Source organism: Pelophylax lessonae, assembly GCF_965119305.1.
Source record: "Pelophylax lessonae genome assembly, chromosome: 7".
NCBI classification, from domain to species: Eukaryota; Metazoa; Chordata; class Amphibia; order Anura; family Ranidae; genus Pelophylax; species Pelophylax lessonae.
Window position 1 is genome coordinate 43,972,086 of NC_138774.1, and position 21,638 is coordinate 43,993,723.

Consider the following 21,638-nt stretch of genomic DNA (forward strand, 5'->3'; position numbering starts at 1 on the left):
TTGCGTTGTCTTCTCACCTCTCATGAATATACTGCTTTGGTAAATCCCTATAGTGTCTGGCTGGATGGAGCTGCATCTGTCGAATGATAGAGAAAAACGAATATGAAGAGGCGGCGACTGTCGGAGGACTCAGAGAAAGGAATTTTACAGGTAAGATTTTACAAAAATTCCGTTTTTTGTAAAAACTTACCGTAAAATCCTTTTCTCTGAAGTTCGACAGACGCAGCACCCATCCCTCTACTTCTGAGTGAATGGGGTTTTTTCTATTCTAAACACTGCTTGCAACTAAACTGATTGATGATAGCAGAATGTGTGGGGTTATGCCTGCAGGGACAGCCCCCATTGGTGTGGTTAAGCTTTTTTCCTGCCTAGTGCCACATTATACAAAAAAATTGGACTAAATTATTATTTGAATGTGTTTTTTTTCCAAAAAAATTGCGTTTGCAATGTGGCATAAAAAATTGCAACACCCACCATTTTATTCTATAGAGTCTCTGCTAAAAAAAAATATGTATGGTATGATTTTATTCCCTTACCGTGGAAATTCTGCATTTAAGAAATATGCACATGTGTATTTACGCCTGTTCACAAAAGCAATGGCATATATCAAAGTACAATCTTGTGCAGCCATTCACTTTTATGGCTGTGCACGTGCCACATGTTTACATTTCTTGTAATAGAAAAAAGGGGTAAAAAAATTAGACATGGTGTAAAAAAGATAAAATTTTTCTTTAAAATGACCCTGTCCCCTCGTGCTCGCACGCAGAAGAAAATGGATACGTAGGTCGCATCTGCATATGTAAACGATGTTCTGACCTCACATGTGAGGAATCGCCGCAAACGTTCGAGCGAAAGCAATAATTATAGCACTAGACCTCTTCTGTAACTCTAAAATTGTAACCTTTAAAAAATGTTAAAGCGGCGCCTATGGGGATTTTTAAGTACCGTAGTTTTGCGCCATTTAAGACTGTGCGCAAATATAAAGCATGACATGTTTGGTACCTATCTACTCGGTGTAACATCATCTTTTATATTTTACCAAAAAATTAGGTTATCTACGTTATGTTTTTGCATTAAAGTATATTAAAGGGTATTTTTCCCAAAAACATTGCGTTTGAAAAAATGCTGCACAAATACCGCGTGACATAAAAAAATTGCAACCACTTTATTCTCTAGGGTCTTTGCTAAATAAATATATATATATATATATATATATATATATATATATATATATATATATATATATATATATATATATATATATATACAGCCAGGTCCATAAATATTGGGACATCAACACAATTAGAATCTTTTTGGCTCTATACACCACCACAATGGATTTGAAATGAAACAAACAAGATGTGCTTTAACTGCAGACTTTCAGCTTTAATTTGAGGGTATTTACATCCAAATCAGGTGAAAGGTGTAGGAATTACAACAGTTTGTATATGTGCCCCCCACTTTTTAAGGGACCAAAAGTAATGGGATAATTGGCTGCTCAGCTGTTCCATGGTCAGGTGTGTCTTATTCCCTCATTATCCCATTTACAAGGAGCAGATAAAAGGTCCAGAGTTCATTTCAAGTGTGCCATTTGCATTTGTTGCTGTCAACTCTCGATATGAGATCCAAAGAGCTGTCAATATCAGTGAAGCAAGCCATCATTAGGCTGAAAAAACAAAACAAACCCATTGGCGAGATAGCAAAAACATTAGGTGTGGCCAAATCAACTATTTGGAACATCCTTAAAAAGAAAGAATGCACTGGAGAGCTCAGCAACACCAAAAGACCCAGAAGAGCACGGAAAACAACTGTGGTGGATGACTGAAAAATTCTTGCCCTGGTGAAGAAAACACCCTACACAACAGTTGGCCAGATCAAGAACACTCTCCAGGAGGTAGGTGTATGTGTGTCAGTCAACAATCAAGAGAAGACTTCACCAGAGTGAATACAGAGGGTTCAGATGTAAACCATTGGTGAGCCTCAAAAACAGGAAGGCCAGATTAGAGTTTGCCAAACAACATCTAAAAAAGCCTTCACAGTTCTGGAACAACATCCTATGGACAGATGAGACCAATATCAACTTGTACCAGAGTGATGGGAAGAGAAGAGTATGGAGAAGGAAAGGAGCTGCTCATGATCCAAAGCATACCACCTCCTCAGTGAAGCATGGTGGTGGTAGTGTCATGGCGTGGGCATGTATGGCTGCCAATGGAACTGGTTCTCTTGTATTTATTGATATGACTGCTGACAAAAGCAGCAGGATGAATTCTGAAGTGTTTCGGGCAATATTATCTGCTCATATTCAGCCAAATGCTTCAGAACTCATTGGACGGTGCTTCACAGTGCAGATGGACAATGACCCGAAGCATATTGCGAAAGCAACCAAAGAGTTTAAGGGAAAGAAGTGGAATGTTATGCAATGGCCAAGCAGGAATTGAAGACAGTTGCAGTAGAGGCCTGGCAGAGCATCACCAGGGATAAAACACAGCGTCTGGTGATGTCTATGCGTTCCAGACTTCAGGCTGTAATTGACTGCAAAGGATTTGCAACCAAGTATTAAAAAGTGAAAGTTTGATTTATGATTGTTAATCTGTCCCATTACTTTTGGTCCCTTAAAAAGTGGGAGGCACATATACAAACTGTTGTAATTCCTACACCGTTCACCTGATTTGGATGTAAATACCCTCAAATTAAAGCTGAAAGTCTGCAGTTAAAGCACATCTTGTTTGTTTCATTCCAAATCCATTGTGGTGGTTTATAGAGCCAAAAAGATTAGAATTGTGTCGATGTCCCAATATTTATGGACCTGACTGTATGTGTGTGTGTGTGTGTGTGTATGTATATGTATGTATATATACTCGAGTATAAGTCGACCCGAATATAAGCCGAGACCCCTAATTTTACCACAAAAAAGTGGGAAAACTTATTGACTCGAGTATAAGCCTAGGGTGGTAAATGCAGCAGCTACTGGACCCAACTGGACCACCACGAAACACCAAACAGGAGCCGCGGGCATGGTACAGGAGATGGTGCAGGTCATGGTAAGGGCATGGCACAGGTGATGGTATAGGCATGGCAAAGGTCATAGTATGGTAAAGGCATGTCACAGGTCATTTTTAAAAAGACACTGAAGCCAGTGACTCGAGTATAAGCCGAGGGGGGCATTTTCACCATGAAAAAACTTGCTGAAAAACTCGGCTTATACTCGAGTATATACGGTGTGTGTATGTATGTATGTATGTGTGTGTGTGTGTGTATATATAATATATGATTTTTGCATGTAGGAGAGAAACACTCTCACTACTCATGTGTATGAGGCCTAAAGAGAGAAAAAAGTGTTACTTTTCCATTTGGCTTTAACCAAATGAAAAAGTAGAAAAAAAATAACAAAGTAGAGAAAACCACTATATAAATTGAAATGACATAATCACCCATACTCAGTGGCTGAATTACCCATTATAGGATTTCTTTTTTCTGTTTTTTTTACAGACTGGATCATTGAAGATGTCATCACCCCAGTACAGACCAGCTGCGGTCCTTCAGGAGATTCCAAAGTAAACGTCTGGTGTGTAAAGAGGGTCATGGTTAACAGCCAGACTACCGATGATGGAAACAGTGGCACGGCATCTCCGCACAAGACCGATCAGAAGGAAACCAAACCTTCCCTGCAGAAGAAATCTGATAATCAGGCGGTAGAGACCTCTACTACTGACGACAAAAAACCTGTTCTGGAAATGGTGAAGCAGCCTACAGGTCAGGGAACCCCAGTCAATGTTTCAGGGGACCACCAAGCTGCCCTCAAGCCGGAGTTGTATGTTTGCGCTGATTGCGGTGAATGTTTTCGGGAACAAAGTGACCTGGACGAGCACATTGTGCATCACAAGGAGGAGAAGCTGAAGGTGTGCCCTGTTTGTGGACATTTTTTTAACTCTCAGTCCGCTGTGGAAGCTCATATGAAAATACACAATGTTGAAGCTTCCTGGGAGTGCTCTGAATGCGGAAAATCATTTGGCACCAAGTCTCGCTTGGACCGTCATAGAACCATCCACGTGAAAGACCAGCCCATTCCTTGTCCGCAGTGCGACAAATTATTCAAGAAGCGGGAAAACTATGAGATGCATCTTCGCATGCACGCCGGGGAGGTCCTGTACCCCTGTACAGAATGCGAGAAATTGTTTACCATAAAAGCCACCTGCGACCGGCACATCAGGAGCCACAGCATGGAAAGGCCCCACGTATGCCGGCAGTGCGGCAAGTGCTTCCTTTACAACGGCTGCCTGATTCGGCACCTCCGCACTCATACCGGGGAACGCCCTTTTCCCTGCCCCGAGTGTGGTAAATGCTTTCGGCAAACATCCGCTCTCACCCGCCATCTGAAAACACACTCTGGGGAAAAACCCTTCGACTGCCCTGAATGTGGCAAATGTTTCGCCAATGAATTTGATGTCGTTCGACATAGAGAAACGCATCGCAACGAAGGAGAGATCGTACAATGCGTGGCGGAGAATGATGAACTACCAACATACATTATCCTGTGACGAATCAGGGACCTTCTGTGTAGCAGGTTGTAAATCAGTGGTCCCCAATCAGTTGCTTGTGACCCCATGTGATCCTCAGCTAGTTTTGATGTTTTCAATGGTCTATTAGCAGAGGTTCAGTGTCTGTATTTACCTGATAAGGAGATGTGCAAATAGGCTCATTGCACGTTAGGAGAAACGGGTATGTCTAAAAATTTCTGGGTAACTCACTGCTTCACTGCAGCTTTTCAACATTTCTTGTTGTGTCAGTGTGTCTCTGCTGGGTAGTCTGGTTCTCCTGCCCCCCTCCCACCCAGAAGTGTTGGATAGCAGTGTGACACAGAGCTCTGCTTTAACACACCGCAGACCAGAAAGGTGAGTAATAATTGCTGACGGGGTCGTTTTGAAGAAAAAATCCGTTTATATTTTTTTAAAGGTTTTAAATCACAGAAATTTCAATACAGTTTGAATAGGACAATACTTTTTTTGTGAAAAAAAAAAATAAAAATACTTCTGGCTCATTCACAACATTCTCTTTCGGTGCCCCATAGAAATATTAATTAATGTAGCTTTTTGACACCAAATGTAATTTTACATTCGTATCAGCTGAATGGGATCTTTTTACGCTACACTTAAAAACACATTTAGGGCGCAAACGTTGCAAATTGAGCTAAATGCTCACATGTGCTATGGATAGGTTTTTACCGCTTATGGGGTTTTTAGTCTTCTAGCAAACGCATTTGCAAATATTCGAACATTTAGGAGCTGGGTGTGGGTAATCCTTCTGAGGTTGTCATAGCTAGAAGGCCCTGAAGACTTGAGTCAGTGGATTCACATCAGTGCCAGAAGCCTAGGCGGGTGGGTTTGACTGTCATCTCTAATAAATTTATACCTGGAGCTCCATAGAGGAGACTGGAGGGTCCGATCATGTCAGCCTGAAAAATGGACAGGCGGACCTGATCAGACAGTCCGTGTGACAGGGGCCTTCGGCTGTGTGGCATGACAGGGAGAGAATAAAAAATGACATTTAATGGGGAAAAAAATAAAAAAAATGTATCCATCTTTTTGGGTTTGTAAATGGAACTGAGGCTATTCCGACCAGCTGCCCTACACTCCCTGTCCACTCATCGGTAAGGACAGGGTGCCAGATCAAGCCCTCAACATCTTCAACCTCTTTTCCGTGCAGTGAGAACAGGCAGGGGAAACCCTCAGCACTGCCAGTGACTGCTTGTTGCAGCCCTGGTCACCACAAGAGGGTGCCAGTTCCCCAATGTAAGTGTCTCCCTACAGCAGGCCGCAAAGCCGTGGCATCTTAGTCCACCCACCAGCAGGCGGGGGCCACATAGGGACAACAGACATCCCAACCTGCAAAAACTAATTTCAGAGAGGGGGCACTCCCCCCTTCCCCACCAATTTAACACAACTAGATGATGATCAAATGAAATGCAATCAGTATACAGAGGTTTACTTCTTCTGATAGAGATATTAAAGGAACACTCCAACCACCATGACTACTTCAGTGATTTGAAGTGGCCATGGTGGTAGGAGACAAACACTGCACATGCTGGGATATTTACAATTATGTGCTGGAGGCTAGTTGCTCTGCTGGCGGATTCTGCTGGAGGGAAATGCTGGTGGAGAGTGTGAGGAGCGGTGCTGGAGGAAGCATGCAGAGCCGTTGCTTCCTGCATCTCTTGGTCTCGCAGGCGGAAAGTGCATTTGATATCGCTCCGCCTGTGACAGGACGGAGCCAGGAAGCATCAGCTCCGTTCTGACAGCCGGGATATCGCGCAGCACTTGCGGGTGTCAGGGAGCCGCAGCCCGCATGCTGGAGACTTCCGCACCTCGGGAGAGAGTAGGGATGTCTGTGACAAGACACCTGCCGCAGTGTAGCCCAGACGCCAGGCCACTAATTCTAGTCGCCAATGTGACCTGGCACCTGGGGTTTGTCGAGCCCTGATTTTATTTTGGAAAATATCTGATTAATAATGAACTATAATAAATGTCGAAGGAATCAAACTGGATTTTAAATATAAACTTCTGCAGGCTTATAACTGGAACATTCGTGTGATAAATATGAAAAATACACAGAAATATTACAATCGGTGGGAAAAAAAAAAGTAATTTGTTGATGGTTAGCCAGTAAGAGAAAATTCTGACCATAGTATAGTGAAAAAATTCCAACCTTTTAGTGTAGTGGAAAATTACTAAAATATAGCAATAAAAAAAACGCTAGTATAAAGGCCCGTACACACGATAAGAAAATCTGAAGAGAAATTTCGTCCGACGACCAATCTGCCGATTTTCGGATTGTTAGTATGGTGCTTTCGACAGCCGACTCCAACTTTTCGGCTGACAAAATCCTGATGTGCAGGCTATAAAATTTTTGTTGTCCGTAATACAACGTCCGATTTTCGTCTCATTAGTACAGATTTCAACGGGAAAAAAAATCTTAAGAGCATGACTAGGCATGCTCAGAGACGAAAACATATACAAAGCAATCCAACACATGACATCACTTCTGAAGTAGAATTCTGTCGTACGGGAAAATTCGTATGAAAATAACCTCTTCACTTTCCACATCAGACTAGCATGCAGCAAAAAACGGACGACAGATCTTTCGATAATCTTATCGTGTGTACGGGGCTTGAGTACCCAAATTGGCTTTCTGTATTGACCTACACCTCAACTCTTACACCCGGAATAGGAGGGGCCATCAAGTCTTATTGTCATTGTTTGTAGTTTGCTCAGAAGGAGAACCCAAGGGTGATGACCTCATCAGCATGCTTTGGTTCCTTCATTGTCCAATCAACAGACAGGGGACAAGGTCATTGATTTGTGATCCATAGAGGTGTCTGGTTTATTTGGCAGATAAAATGGCTTCCGTATATATGCTTACCAAAGTTTAAAGCTGAAATCTAGAAACCTGTGATCTCTGCTGTGTATGTTTGCCAGCAGCCCAGCATGCTGACTAATTTGTGCAGGTGAATTTCCCCTGCATTGTCTAGACAGCTGAAACATGCATCCTGTGCATTAATTTTGATTGAATGACGGGTATTAATGATTTTACCCAAATAGAAACACTCTCTATAAGGAGGGGTCATATATAGAAATATTTTTAAAGTAGGTTTTCTGAGTGCCTTTTACCCTCTTTACTGTGGTTAGGAGAACCTGCCTGGTCTCCAAACAAATAAAAATGGTTCCCCTGCATTAGAAGAGGTAGAATATTGCCTCTCCAGTGGCCTGTGCCTCCGTACATCGCTTCAGTTCCAGTACTGCAGCCTCGGTCAGTTTCTTTATCATTCAAAACTTTAAAGTGGATCTTCATTGTATCTGAGCACCACAAACCAAAAACACAAATTCATTTTTATTATTTAAAGCAAATTCATCCATCCCTGTATTGTTGCTTTATTTTGTTGAAAAATCACTTTGATAAATACCCCTTGCATTTCTGGCTGTGGCAATGTTGAGTAAGGGCAGATGATTCATGAAACTTCCTGGAGTCTATCTGCCCTTAGCTCAGGCATGCATGCATGCAGGAGGATGGGTTGTTTTACTAAAACTGGAGAGTGCAAAATCTGGTACAGCTGTGCATGGTAGCCAATCAGCTTCTGACTTCAGCTTGTTTCATTAGGCCCCTTTCACACAGGCGGACCGTTCAGATCCGCCTGTCCGTTTTTTTGGCGGATCTGAACGGTCCCCCCCATGCATCTCTATGGGGCATCGGATGTACGCGGAGACATGTCCGCTGACATCCGATCCGTCAAATCTGGATGGGTGGAAAACCTATTTTCCATCCGTCCAGTGGATCGGATCGGATGAGAACGGACCAACGGTCCGTTCCCATCCGTTTCCCCATAGATATCTATGGGGCTGTGACAGCTGTGTCTCCGCACACAGTGCGGAGAACAACTGTCATTCTCCTGCTCAGCGGGAGATCAGCGGATCGATCCCCCGCTGAGAAAAGCGGAGTCCGTTTGACGGACACAGTGTGTGAAAGAAGCCTTAGGCTTTCACCAAAAAAACTGGAAGCGTTTTGGTTACCATGTACAGCTGCACCAGATTTTGCACGCTCCAGTTTTAGTAAATCAACCGCATTGTGCTTTATGGAGAATTCCCCTCCGCCTCCCCTCTGGAAGATTCCTGGGATGTATGACATAATTTGACTAGGCAAGATACCAGGAAGTAACTGAAGAATTGTAAAAAAAAATAAAAAATTTAAAACCAGTAAATATGATATACTTTCCTATCTATTTGCTATACTTATACGAATAGTGAAGTTCCACTTTAGATTTTGTTGGAGGTCCCCTGTCTCATGCTGTGGTTCAATCCTATGACCCCTTTTTGGCGCCGTTAGGCCCTGGAGTAACGTAGGGGTCAAGGGAAGGAACTTCAGCACATGTGTGAAACACAAGGCCTGGGGGCCGAATCTGGCCCTTCAGGCCATTTCATGTGGCCCTTGCACCTCTCCTGCAGCTGCACCCCCACCTTGTCTCAGCAGAGATCAGGACAGAACTCTTTCACCAGATCCTGCCTCTCCACCTCCCCTGGTCTCTGCATTCAGCAGACTCTGGCAGGTGACTCCAGTCCTCCTCCAGACCCTGCACTTTCTGCTTCCCAGCTCTGCCCTCAGCTGCTTCTAGGCAGCAGCACAAGGTAAGGGGGATGCACTGTGATGTAGCGGAGGGTGTGGGATTCTTGACCTATGAGGTGGGGTCGGGGGTTGCTCTGGACATCCAGTCTTACAAATACAATTGGTCCATTGAGGGCAACCATATTGCTGATGTGGCCCACAACAAATTTGAGTTTGACACCCCTGAACTACATCATGTGACAGAGGATTCAAGCAGCTGACACTCCCAGTAGTGTCACATGACAAATGGACTGACGGAGGCTGCAGTACTGGCACTGAGTAAAGCTACAAGACACGGATCACTGGATTGGGGAGTACAGTACCTCTTCTATTGCAGGGAAATTGCATTTTTATCTGTTTAGAGACCGGACAGGGTCTCTTTAAACACAATTTGGCAAATCTGATGGTAATTCACAAGCTACCAGGAGTTGGGGACCTCTGATGTAAATTATTGACTGAAAACGATAAAGCTTTTTTTGTAAAAGGTTTTAAATATTTTGAATTAAAATAGTAACAGAGTAGTTTTTATGAATTTCTTTGCTTTTTTTAAAGGGCTAGTATTAAATGACCTGACGAGAGATATGTAAGTGTAGCTAATGAAATATTTTATATACATGTGTATTTGTACATACCTTTCACTTTGCTTGTTGCCCCCCGGGACTGTATAGATCAGGATGTGGGAGCGGAATGCTAGTCCGGCTCACTGCATACTGATAACTAAATAGCAATCTGTAAATACAAACAGAATCCCTTAACAAGCAGCAGGTAGGCATTCTCCCCAGAAACAGTGGATACCTCAGGAGTCTGTACAGGCATATGGAGCAAGGCAAGTAATAAATACTTATTTACCTTCTGTATTTTACTGTCTGAATTTATTTTCTCAAATAGATCGGAATCTGTTGTGCTTTTTTTTTCAGTTGTGTTGTTACAAGTTGTTAGCATTGCAAAAATCTACTTTTTGCCACAAATGCCAATGTCAAAAGCTACCTCTTTCCTATGAAACGGCCTAATACCTGAATTAGAGTCCGACCAATAAGCTACTGAGAAGTCTTCCCCCTCCTCCTCTGGCTGATTTTTCTCTATCAATCAATATAGGGTCTGTTTTAGTCATATACAAAAAAGATTGATTTTCTCTGACTTGAATGATCGGTAGAAAAGCACACAGTGCTGATATAGAGATAATTGCATCCCTCCTCCTATACCTTCTTACACAGTCCAATCTACAGAACCCTTCCTCCTATACCTTCTTACACAGTCCAATCTACAGAACCCCTCCTGCTATACCTTCTTACGCAGTCCAATCTACAGAACCCCTCCTCCTATACCTTCTTACGCAGTCCAATCTACAGAACCTTACCCCCTTGCCGACTGCTCACCGTAGTATTACTGTGGCAGGGCGGCTCAGCTGCGAAAAATCACATAGTACTACACAGCGTAGTTTAGACACAGCAGGAGGCGGCCCGCGGGAGGAGCTGTGGCGATTGCCGCCGGCCTCCCGCGATCGTCAGATAAACTGACAGAAGACCCACCTGCTTATGTAAACAAAGCAGGCAAGTCTTCTGTCAGACAGGCAGGGAGAGATCAGAAGTTTCAGCTAAGCTACAACCTCGATCTCTCTGTGCCTGTCACAGAACCCTTCCCCCACACAATCAGTAAACATATTTAGGCACACATTAACCCCTTTGATCACCCCCAGTATTAACTCCTTTCCTGCTAGTGTCATTTATACAGTAACAGTGCATATTATTTAGCACTGATTACTGTAGTAATGTCACTGGTCCCCAAAAAGTGTCAAAAATGTCAGGGGTCCGATCTGTCCGCTGCAATGTCACAGTCTAGTTAAAAAAACGCTGATTGCCGCCATTGCTAATTAAAACAAAAAAATAAATAAAAATTTCAAAAATCTATCCCGTAGTTTGTAAACACTATAACTTTTTTGTGCAAAAAACGCTTTTTGGAGTTTTTTTTACCAAAAATGTATAGCAGAATACAAATTGGCCTAAACTGATAAAAAAAATATTTTTTTTTTTATTGGGAATGTTTAATAGCAGAAATTAAAAAATATGTATTTTTTTCCCCAAAATTGTAGCTTTTTTTTTTTTTTTGTTTTATAGCGCAAAATCTAAAAACCGCAGAGGTGATCAAATACCATCAAAAGAAAGCTCTATTTGTGGGGAAAAAAAGGACATCAAGTGTTTTTGGGTACAGTGTCGCACAACTGTGCAATTTTTTGTTAATGTAACGCAGTGCTGAATCTCAAAAAATGGCCTAGTCATTAAGGGGGTAAAACCTGCCGGAGCTGAAGTGGTTAAAGTACATCATAACCCAATCGATAAAACCCCAAATAATTTAACGTTATTGTAATTTCAACACTTGTTTTCAATCTTTTGAAATCCTTAGCTTTTTTTAAAATTATATCTGGTGATCCTGCCATAAAGTCCCATGTTCAGGCACTTCCTGTTTTGGGATGACAACTGTATTTCTGTGTTGTCACCTGCTTCCCTTGTGAAGCCTACAAGCAGCAGTGCTGAGACACATTGCGCAGTAATGCTCCGATGTCACAATCAGGAAGCTGATTTGTAACCAAAGCTGGAGCAAATTTAATTAGACAGGAAGGGACTAATTAAGGCTGGAACAGATCAGGTGTACTGAAATGTAAAAACACGCAATAGGTACAAAAAAAAAAAAATCAGTTCCTGCTGTGGAAAATGAACCTTGACAAAGCGCAACAAATTAACAAGACTTTTAGGCTGGGGTTCACATATGTGCAAATTGGATGCGTTTTCAACCACATCCAATGTGACCGGCTCTCAATGGAGCCGGTTCACACATGTCTGGGGTGGCCGCGGTGTGGTTTTGAAAAGGGTCCTATGCGTTTTTGGGTCCGGTTCATGTGGAGATTCGGGAAAAACTTTGCACCTGAACCAGTAGCCAGAAACGTTCTGGACTCTAGACTGCAAACCGCAGCTGGACATGTGTGAACATCGGCCTTACACAAAAAAATGCAACTTGGCACTATATAAAAAGCATGTTAGCGCTCGTGTGTTTAATGCATCTTATGAACCAGCCCTTATTGTCTTCCAGTTAGTCTAGATTTGCGTTATTGTGCACCTGTTAGGTCAAAAAAATCAGCAAGCTAAACACTTCTCTTAGTTGACAGGCATCTTGTAGTGCATTTAACCCCCTTTTCCATTCTATAAATCATATTCTACAGAATGGTTGCTAGTGTAGCGCTGGATTCAAAGGAAATTATGATCTGGTGTAACTTCCATTCTTAACAGGCAGCTCTTTATCATATAGGGCATACCCAATTGGTTTCTGTAGAAATCCAAAGAAAGTGTAGGATGTGTTCCGACAGGTGTATAACTAGTCCAATATGGTAAGAACATCAAATGTCGTGGAATTGCTCTCTCCCTTAAAGGACAAAACAAATTTGTAAAAAAAAAAAAAGTTTTAAAGTTTATTATATCAATATCTTAAGACCCCGTTCACACTGGGGCGACCTGTCAGGCGACCTGGTCGCCTGACAGGTCGCCGTAGGTCGCTCGCCATAGAGAAGCTATGGACCCGTTCTAATAGGAGCGACACAAGTCGTTCCGACTTATAAATGGGGTCCGGAGCTTCTTTGGGGCGACCCGGAGCGACCTGCATAGACTTCAATGTTATGAAGTCCCTGCCGGCCGCTCCGAGGTCGCGGTGCGAGCAGCGCGCCGCGAACTAGGAGGTCGCCCGGCAAAGCGGATCGCCCCAGTGTGAACGGGGCCTAAAGGACAACATTGAAAAACATAAAATATATACTGTAAACAGATAAATAGAAATCGTCCCATTCTTTATAATTGTCCCAGTTCACACTTCTATGTTCAGTCACCTTACGCTGTACACCCTATGCTCAAAGCAAAAATAAAATCCCATTCTTAAAATAGAAATCGATATATACAATGCTCCCGTCGCACCGCAACATTGTTTCCATATGGAGTAGCATGCGTTTCATAGTATTGAAGAGACTTTCAATAAGATACGAGGGGACACATATGCGGCTATAAACGGTTCTTCAGATTAAACTGGGAGAAATGGGAGCATTAAACATCTAAAAAGGAGCAGAATATAATATGCAACATGCATGCAGGCGATTAGATGTCCACAAATCTACATACAGTCATTTATCAAAAACGCAAAAAAAAATACAATTTTGAGAGTAGCCTGTAAAGACTTCACTAAATCTAGAGAATAGCCACCAAGGCAAAGAGTCCAGATACAAGGGACATTATTAGTTTATAGTCCAAGGTAGAGTTGTTATTCTAGGTAAAAGATCAGTAGGTAAAGCCAGTGCATTTCAGAGGCTCCCAACTATCCCTTCCTCAAAGTATGTGTTGGCGATTATAGTAGGAAATACCATACAAAGGATGACCATAGAGAGACACCAGCTTGTAAGTCTGGTACCCATACTTTTGTCATTCTAATCCTTAATCCTTTTCCGTTCTCATTGTTCAGTATTTCCTATTATCACTGCCAGTACACACCCTGATGAAGGGGGGTTGTAAGCCCTGAAATGTGTTTGCTTTACCTGCTGATTTTTATTTTAATTTTTTTCTTCAGCTAGGTTCATCTGTACTGGAATACGTATAGACTTGTTCTCCTATCCTTTACACTTTTCATCAATCATTCTGTCAGGTCAAGAAGCCATGGATTGGCAGTATACAGAATACCATGGCTATATTTTCTGGTTCCTCTAAGCTCATTGCCATTCTGCAGTTCATTGACCGTACCTCCGCAGTCCGTAAAAGATCCCAGAGTATGATCTGTGGAGCTTTATATGTATGTGCAGGTAAGACTAGTGCCCTACACATGAGTGATTGTTAATTTTCCAAGCATTTTAACCTGACAGGTTACCTTAAAATGTATGTGAACCCTTCCTTTGCTGGCAGCCTTTATCTAGTCAGAATAGATTTTGCAAGTGGACAATGTTAGCAAAAATTCAAAGAAATTTGTAAATACTTTTTATGGGGTAATATTACACACGATTATGCGACCGCTATTCTGCTCTGCACACATGAGCTTCGAGTTTGTGATGATCGATGGCTTCTGTTAATGTCACTCCTCATACAGATAAATATGTGCACATAAATAATATGCCAGATTACCTTGTTGGAGGGATATTAAAGCTACTTATGGTAGTTCTCTCTGCTATTTGCAGCTGTTCTTTAGACAGAACCTGCTGCCATCCAACTTTGAAGGTGTCAGCAGTGCACCTAATATCACTAATCTCAGGAACTATGAGGGTGGCTGGCAGTAAGGCCAGGCATTGATGGTTTTATTTTCTTTCCTGCAGCCATGGGTTGCAGGAAAGAATGACTCAGTTTCCCCCCATCAACAAAGCCAATGTTGATGGGAAAATCCCACCCACAGCGCTATTGCATTCTGCTGGTGGGGTGCCTTCCCAGCCGGCAGAACACAAGGAGTACTGCTAGCAGCTATAGCTGCTGGAAATAATCACATGTAAAAAACCCAACAGGCTCATTGTACAACCAGCCTGCCAGAGATGGATCAAATCTCAGCCTGTTCCTGCTGAACTGGCTGAGATTTGATCCATCTATGGCCAGCTTGAGTGGTCAATGACTATGCCCCACCCTTCACAGCTTGAGATGAGGAAGTTGACTATGGGAGATACTGGCATATAGTAATTGGGCACCAGCAAGGATCTACTTTTGTGTTTGGCTCAGTCACACTGAAGATGGAAAAGAGGGGATGTGGCAGGATCACCAGGTGTTTTATAGGAAGTTCCTAAGAATTAACATGTAAGACAAGCTTTACAAGATAATAATCCACCAATAAAAATGTTTAAGATCAATTTTAAGGTTCACATACACTTTAGCTTTTTATAAATGAATGCTACTAGCTTGATCACACATTTTAAAGAAGGTTATAAAGAACTCTAAGGAAAACATATTTTTTTTGTGGCATACAATGGATTATCTGTTCACTTTAAATGTGACTGCATAGTTAACTTGAGTTTTACCTAGCTTAATTACAGCATTGTTCGCCTTGGGTCAGTCCTCATCTTTACTGGGGGAGTTCTTGATGTAATGGTGCATCTAACCAATGATATTTCGGGGAAAAGTGGCATTTATTTAGCTCTTCCAATACTGGTATCTTGTAAACTACACAAAAAATGTTGCTGTTACTACTATTGTTTCATCTTATTGTTGCTTTTACAGTGATATATGATCAACCTGTATTAAATATTTTTTATGTATCTGTGGTTTGTAGGTGTATGTATGTACTGTTGCCTTTTACATCAAATGATTTTCAGGAAATAAGCTATACCATTGCTTTTCTTTTATGTTGCACAATAAACCCTGCACAATCATTTTAATATGTTGGAAAAAAGACCCAATAAACTAGCAGCCAATACTATGCAAAGTAGAATCATGAATCAAGTCCAGCAAAACCTGACCTAACGCTAAACCTGCTCTGTGCCACATTCTAAACCTAATCTATCTAACCCTGTAAAGCAAAAATCGCTGTACTTACCTTTTCTTCACCCAATTTGATCCAGTCACCAGCGGCGGAAGCTCTGAAATGCCTGGGAAGTGACATCACCCAAAGACTTACTATGGGGCTTCAGTTGAGTGCCTCTCATGCACCCACCTCCACCCTGAAGCCGCGGCTGACAACTCCGTGTGGGACCGAAGCGGATTTGGTGCAGAATAGGTAAGTACAGTGATTTTTGCATTACATGGTTAGATAGATTAGGTTTAGAATGTGGCACAGTGCAGATTTAGCTTTAGTTAGGTTTTGCCTGAACTTTTACTTTAAAAGCTCAACTCTGGGGAAACGTCAACATTCTCCCACTGCAAGGGTTAACTGCTCATTTAGATCTAGGGGGATGGAAAAGCTTATTTACCTACCTGATTTTTCTTTTAAAGCCGGTGGTGTGTGAATACATTCGAAGACTATCACACGGTGCATAAAAAAGTGCACACATGCAAACGTGGGAAAAACAAAAAGGGCACAGGGTGTGTGAAATGGTCTTCCCTCCGAAGAGGTTGGACCCTGACCTTGATCCCCCCGGGACCCAAGACTCCTGGCAGGGACTGAGGTACTTCCAATGGTCTGCCTGGCCGAAACCAGGCAAACCCCGTTCTCCAGGGGGACTGCCAAAACAGCTCACCCCAAGTACTAGGTGGGGCTCCCCCGAAGGGAGACCCCATGAGAGAGGGCGAACTAAGCCAGAAGGCCATATCCACCCCCTCCCAAGACTTTCAAGGCTGGGCCCGAGGACCCACACCCTACTAGTCGTGCATGGGAAAGAAAAAAAAAGGTGATAGTGAAGTGACACACAAACAAAAAGGTGGGGAAAGTTCTTTAGTGCCAAAGTGAGAATAGAAAATTCCTCTGGTCCGAGCCAAAAGGCCTGTCCAAAGAGGCAGGTGTGAAAAAAGTGTGTATGGTGCAGTGACCAAGGTGCCGAAAAACTCAAGGCGAGCTGCCCCTCACCAGTGAGAATTAAGGCACCCCTGGGCTGCCACCCCAGGGGCACGTACACCACAGGCTTTTTTTTTCGGTCTCGACCTCCGGCCAGACCCAGTGTAGCCCATCCTACCAGGAGGCATCGGAACTTTAGACAGCTTAGGGAGAGCCTGCCTTCAACTGGGGACAAGCCTTTTGCAAGGCCAGATTCAACCCAGGAGGAAAAGCCCTCCCACCGCCATCACCATTCCTTACCAATCACATCCAGGAGCAGTACTAACTGGTGGTACTACGCCGGCTTTCTCGCTCCCTTCAAACTGATGGGGGCAGTTCCTATTCAAACCAGGAGGCAATGGACCCATCCGGCTTTCTCTGACAGTGCCTACTTCCCAGTCCCCCAGATTCTCCTGGTTGCCCTGGTTCATTTCAGCCCCTGCCGATACTAACCATCAAGGTCCATGCCAACTGATAAGAACAGATACTACACTTGATCTTAGCCAAAAGGCCAAGAAGCGATCTTATTTACCTATCTGATCCTCCACTAGACTGTCCTTCACAGCATCATCTTCCCAATCTAAGGTCCTGGTCTGAAGACTGATGCAAGGTACAGTACATAGCTCTTCACTGGATGTGAGCGTTCCAAAGGACAGTCTACTGCAAGGTCATGGAGGGCCGCTGTCTGCCAGGGGAGCGCAGGTAAGTAAGGGTTTTTGTTTTTTTTCCCCTCCCCTAGATATAAAGAAGCGGTTAATCCATGCAGTGTAGGGAGAGTTTTCAGATTTCCTGTTCAGCTTTAAAGCATATCCCTATGCTACCTATTTGTGCATTCAGCTTGCCCATTGTCGTGAAGTAAAAAGTGCCAGTGTCTTTAAAGGACAACTTCACCTTTTAAGGCCCTTTCATACAGGTGCCTCCGCTAAGTGCAGTCCGCTTGCTTAGCGGAGGATCTCTCCGCTAATCCCCACTGAGCAAGCGGATGACAGGTCCATGTCCGCACCGCTATGTAGAGCGGACACAGTCCTGCTCTCCTTAATGGGGCAATTGAATGGAAACGGACAGGCAGTCTGAGCCACCAGATGGACGATGGAAAATAGGACCACCATCCATCTGTTTTTGGTGGACAGGATCGAAGCGGCTGGTGTCAGCAGACGTGTCCACTGACATCCTCTGCTCTATAGAGGACAATGCCGGGTCTGATCTGGTCTGCCTGAAAAACTGACAGGCAACCTGATCAGACAGCCCGTGTGAAACGGGTCTAAAGGTCCTTTCACAGGGGCTTCCCGCCCAGCGGACTTCAATTTGCTCAGCAGGGGATCAATTCCTGTTGTGCAGGTGGATGATAGGTTCGTCTCTGCTCACTGTGCAGAGAGACTTGACAGAGCCCCGCTCTCCTCTATGGGAGATCTGATGAAAACGGACCGCCTGTCTATTTTCATCCCATGCTATCTAATCCTCCAGACGGATGGAAAATGGGGTTACCATCCCTCTGGATTTCACAGACCGGATCGGATCTGATAGCAGCGGGTGTCAGTGGCCATGTCAACGCTGACATCCGCTGCTCCATAGAGGGGCATGGAGAGCCTGATCAGGTCTGCCTGAAAAACTGACAGGTGGACCTGTTCGGAGAGCCCGCGTGAAAGGGGTCTTGGTGAGGTTGTCCTTGAATACATTTGCTCACTCCCTGAGTGCATGCAGCCTAGGATCCTAATTATCTTCTTTCCCTATCCAGCTGTAGCTATGACTCCCTAGGATATCTGGATCCAACAGCTCGCCGACAACCCTCTGGCAAAAATCAGGCTCCGGTCACTATGGTCTTATCCAGTTTGAGTACTGCAATAAATGGTTAAAATTAGGGGCGCAAAATACTCACAAAACACAAAATTGGAGGACAGATACTGAATCAGAAGTAGATTCTAGGAGAGCAACCTCTAGAATACTGTAGACACTTTTGCCAGACAACAACCAGATAAATCTGTGACCCTTTAAGACCAGTCATAATAAGTTATTTACTAAAACTGAAGAGTGTAAAATCTGGTACAGCTCTGCTTAGAAACCAATCAGCTTCAAGGTTTTATTGCCAAAGCTTAATTAAACAAGCTGAGGTTAAAAGCTGATTGGTTACCATCCACAGCTGCACTCAATTCTGAGTGCTCCAGTTTTAGTAAATCAGCCCCGGTGTTTCCTTGCTACTTCTGTAAGCATACAAAAATACCCGAGACCCCTACGCAAAGTTCCTTCTTTCAGTGTCCACAAGTACTCCATTCAAGAGTATCTCTGCACTGCCAAGCTCCCTTTGGGCATCATCTCCAACAAGTGGCTTATGCCCGTACACAAGTTCCGATAATTGTACGATGATCGTACGACTCCTCTTTCGCAAATTGTTGCATGACCCTAAAATCGAAACCAACTTTGCGTAATTGCCATCAGATTTTGATCGACGATTCTCTGAAAAAGTTTGTTTGCATAGCTACGTATAAGAAATTATGTCATATACATCTGACCCCTGCGTTATTTTCCTGTTTCCGATCATGCGTGGTATTTGTCGATCGATTTTTAGTGGACGCATACTGTACTACCTCGTTCCTCTGCTATTAGGATGAATCACTTCTAACAAGTTTTCTTTACACCAAGAGAAAAAAGGTGACATGGGAGGGATCTCTATCACACAGCCTGGGGTTGACAGCCTCAGCTCTCTTCTCTGTGATTATGGGGGGGGGGGGGGCGTCTACTCCCTCTAATAAGCTCTCAGAGTTCAGGTCACTGAGCTCTGCAAAGTGTAATTTCAACTCTCCTCCCCGTTTTCTGAAAGCTCAGAAAATGCGGGAATCTCACTGCCAGCTGTTGTATTCTGACAGCCGGTACCTGTTTCTGTCTGAATACCCATAAATTGGCTGCAGTCACTGTTTTGGCCAATTTTCCATCCGGTTTTGATCTTCTGATCAAAGTTTGTTGAGCTGGGTATTGCCAGTAGGACCACCTACCTAGAGTTTCCACCAGGTCGGCAACTAACAGCTGAAATTCAATCTGTGTATGGCTAGATTAACTATCAAACAGTTAAATCTGTGGTTTTCGTTCAGCTTTAAAGATAAGATAATATATAGAGATATAGGGAGAAAATAAGACAATATTCCAGTGTCATCTAAAATATATTTTAATTCAACCACCAAACTGCAAAAAACAGACATATAAAAACATTAATAAAATTGTTAAATAAGGAAAAGTACATACACTTTATAGAGCAACACACACGCAACTCGGCAACATATAGTATAATGAAAAATTCTATATACTGTACATGTGCAGTATGTTCATTCACAGAAATAATTAGATTTAGAGGAACTAATAACGAAAATTTTGGATAAAAGACAGGTACAATTATGCAGAAGGCAAACAGCAATATATATAGTTGTGCTCATAAGTTTACATACCCTGGCAGAATTTATGGTATCGTGGCCATTTTTCAGAGAATGTGAATGATAACACAAAAACTTTTCTTTCACTCATGGTTAGTGTTTGCTGAAGCCATTTATTAGCAGTCAACTGTGTTTACTCTTTTTAAATCATAATGACAACAAACTACCCAAATGACCCTGGTCAAAAGTTTACATACCCCAGTTCTTAATACCGTGTATTGTCAACTTTAATATCAATGACCGCTTGAAGTCTTTTGTGGTATTTGTGGATGAGGCTCTTTATCTTCTTAGATAGTAAAGCTGCCCATTCTTAAATTCTTGGGCTGTCTTGTATGAACTGCATGTTTTAGATCTCCCCAGAGTGACTCAATGATATTGAGGTCAGTAGACTGAGGTGGCCACTCCAGAACCTTCACTTTATTCTGCTGTTGCCAATCACAGGTGGACTTGGCCTTGTGTTTAGGATTATTGTCATGTTGGAATGTCCAAGTCTGTCCCATGCGCAGCTTCCGGGCTGATGAATGCAAATTTTCCTCCAGTATTTTTTTGAGAACATACTGCATTCATCTTGCCATCAATTCTGACCAAATTTCCTGTGCCTTTTGTAGCTCACACATCCCCAGAACATCAGCGATCCACCTCCATGTTTCACAGTAGGAATAGTGTACCTTTCATCATAGGCCTTGTTGACTCTTCTCCAAAATAGCATTTATGGGTGTGGCCAAAAAGGTCAATTTTGGTCTCATCACTCCAAATGACTTTGTGCCAGAAGGGTTGAAGCTTGTCTCTGTGCTGTTTGGCGTATTGTAAGTGGGATACTTTGTGGCATTTGGGGAGTAATGGCTTTCTTCTGTCGACTCGACCATGCAGCCCATCTTCAAGTGCCTCCTTATTGTGCATCTTAAAACGACCATAAAACATGTTTTCAAAGAGTCCTGTATTTCACCTGAAGTTATTTTTGTGTTTTTCTTTGCATCCCGAACAATTTTTCTGGCAGTTATGGCTAAAATCTTAGTTGGTCTACCTGACCGTGGTTGGGTTCCACCAGAACCCTTCATTTTCCACTTCTTGATTAGAGTTTGAACACTGCTGATTGGCATTCTTAATTCCTTGGATATCTTTTTATATTCCTTTCCTGTTCTATACAGTTCAACTACCTTTTTCCGCAGATCCTTTGACAATTCTTTTGCTTTCTGCATGACTCCGATCCAGAAACGTCAGTGGAGCACTGGATGAAAGATGCAAGGGTCTGTCAGGAGTCCATAAACTCATTGACCTTTTATACACACACACACACACACTCAAGCAAAGAGATCACAGGTGAGGATGGTTACCTTTTAATAGCCATTAAAACTCCTTTGTGTCAACTTGTGTGCATGTTTTTAGGCCAAAATCACCAGGGTATGTAAACTTTTGATCAGGGTCATTTGGGTAGTTTCTGTTGTCATTATGATTTGAAAAGAGTAAACACAGTTGATTGATAATAAATGGCTTCAGCCAAACACTAACCACGAGTGAAAGAGAAGTTTTTGTGTTATTCATATTCTCAGAAAAATGGCCAAGAAATCATAAATTCTCCCTGGGTGTAAACTTATGAGCACAACT

General features: G+C 42.8%; 1 protein-coding gene across 1 annotated transcript in view; it reads left to right on the forward strand.

Moving 5' to 3' along the window:
* Positions 1 to 4,898, forward strand: part of LOC309559988 (uncharacterized protein) — a 42,296-nt gene extending 37,398 nt beyond the window's left edge. The window contains exon 5 of the mRNA XM_082263470.1: positions 3,490 to 4,898. Coding sequence (XP_082119596.1) covers positions 3,490 to 4,538 — 1,049 coding nt within the window. The 3' untranslated portion in view covers positions 4,539 to 4,898. The remainder of the gene's footprint in view (positions 1 to 3,489) is intronic.
* Positions 4,899 to 21,638: the final 16,740 nt, after the last annotated feature.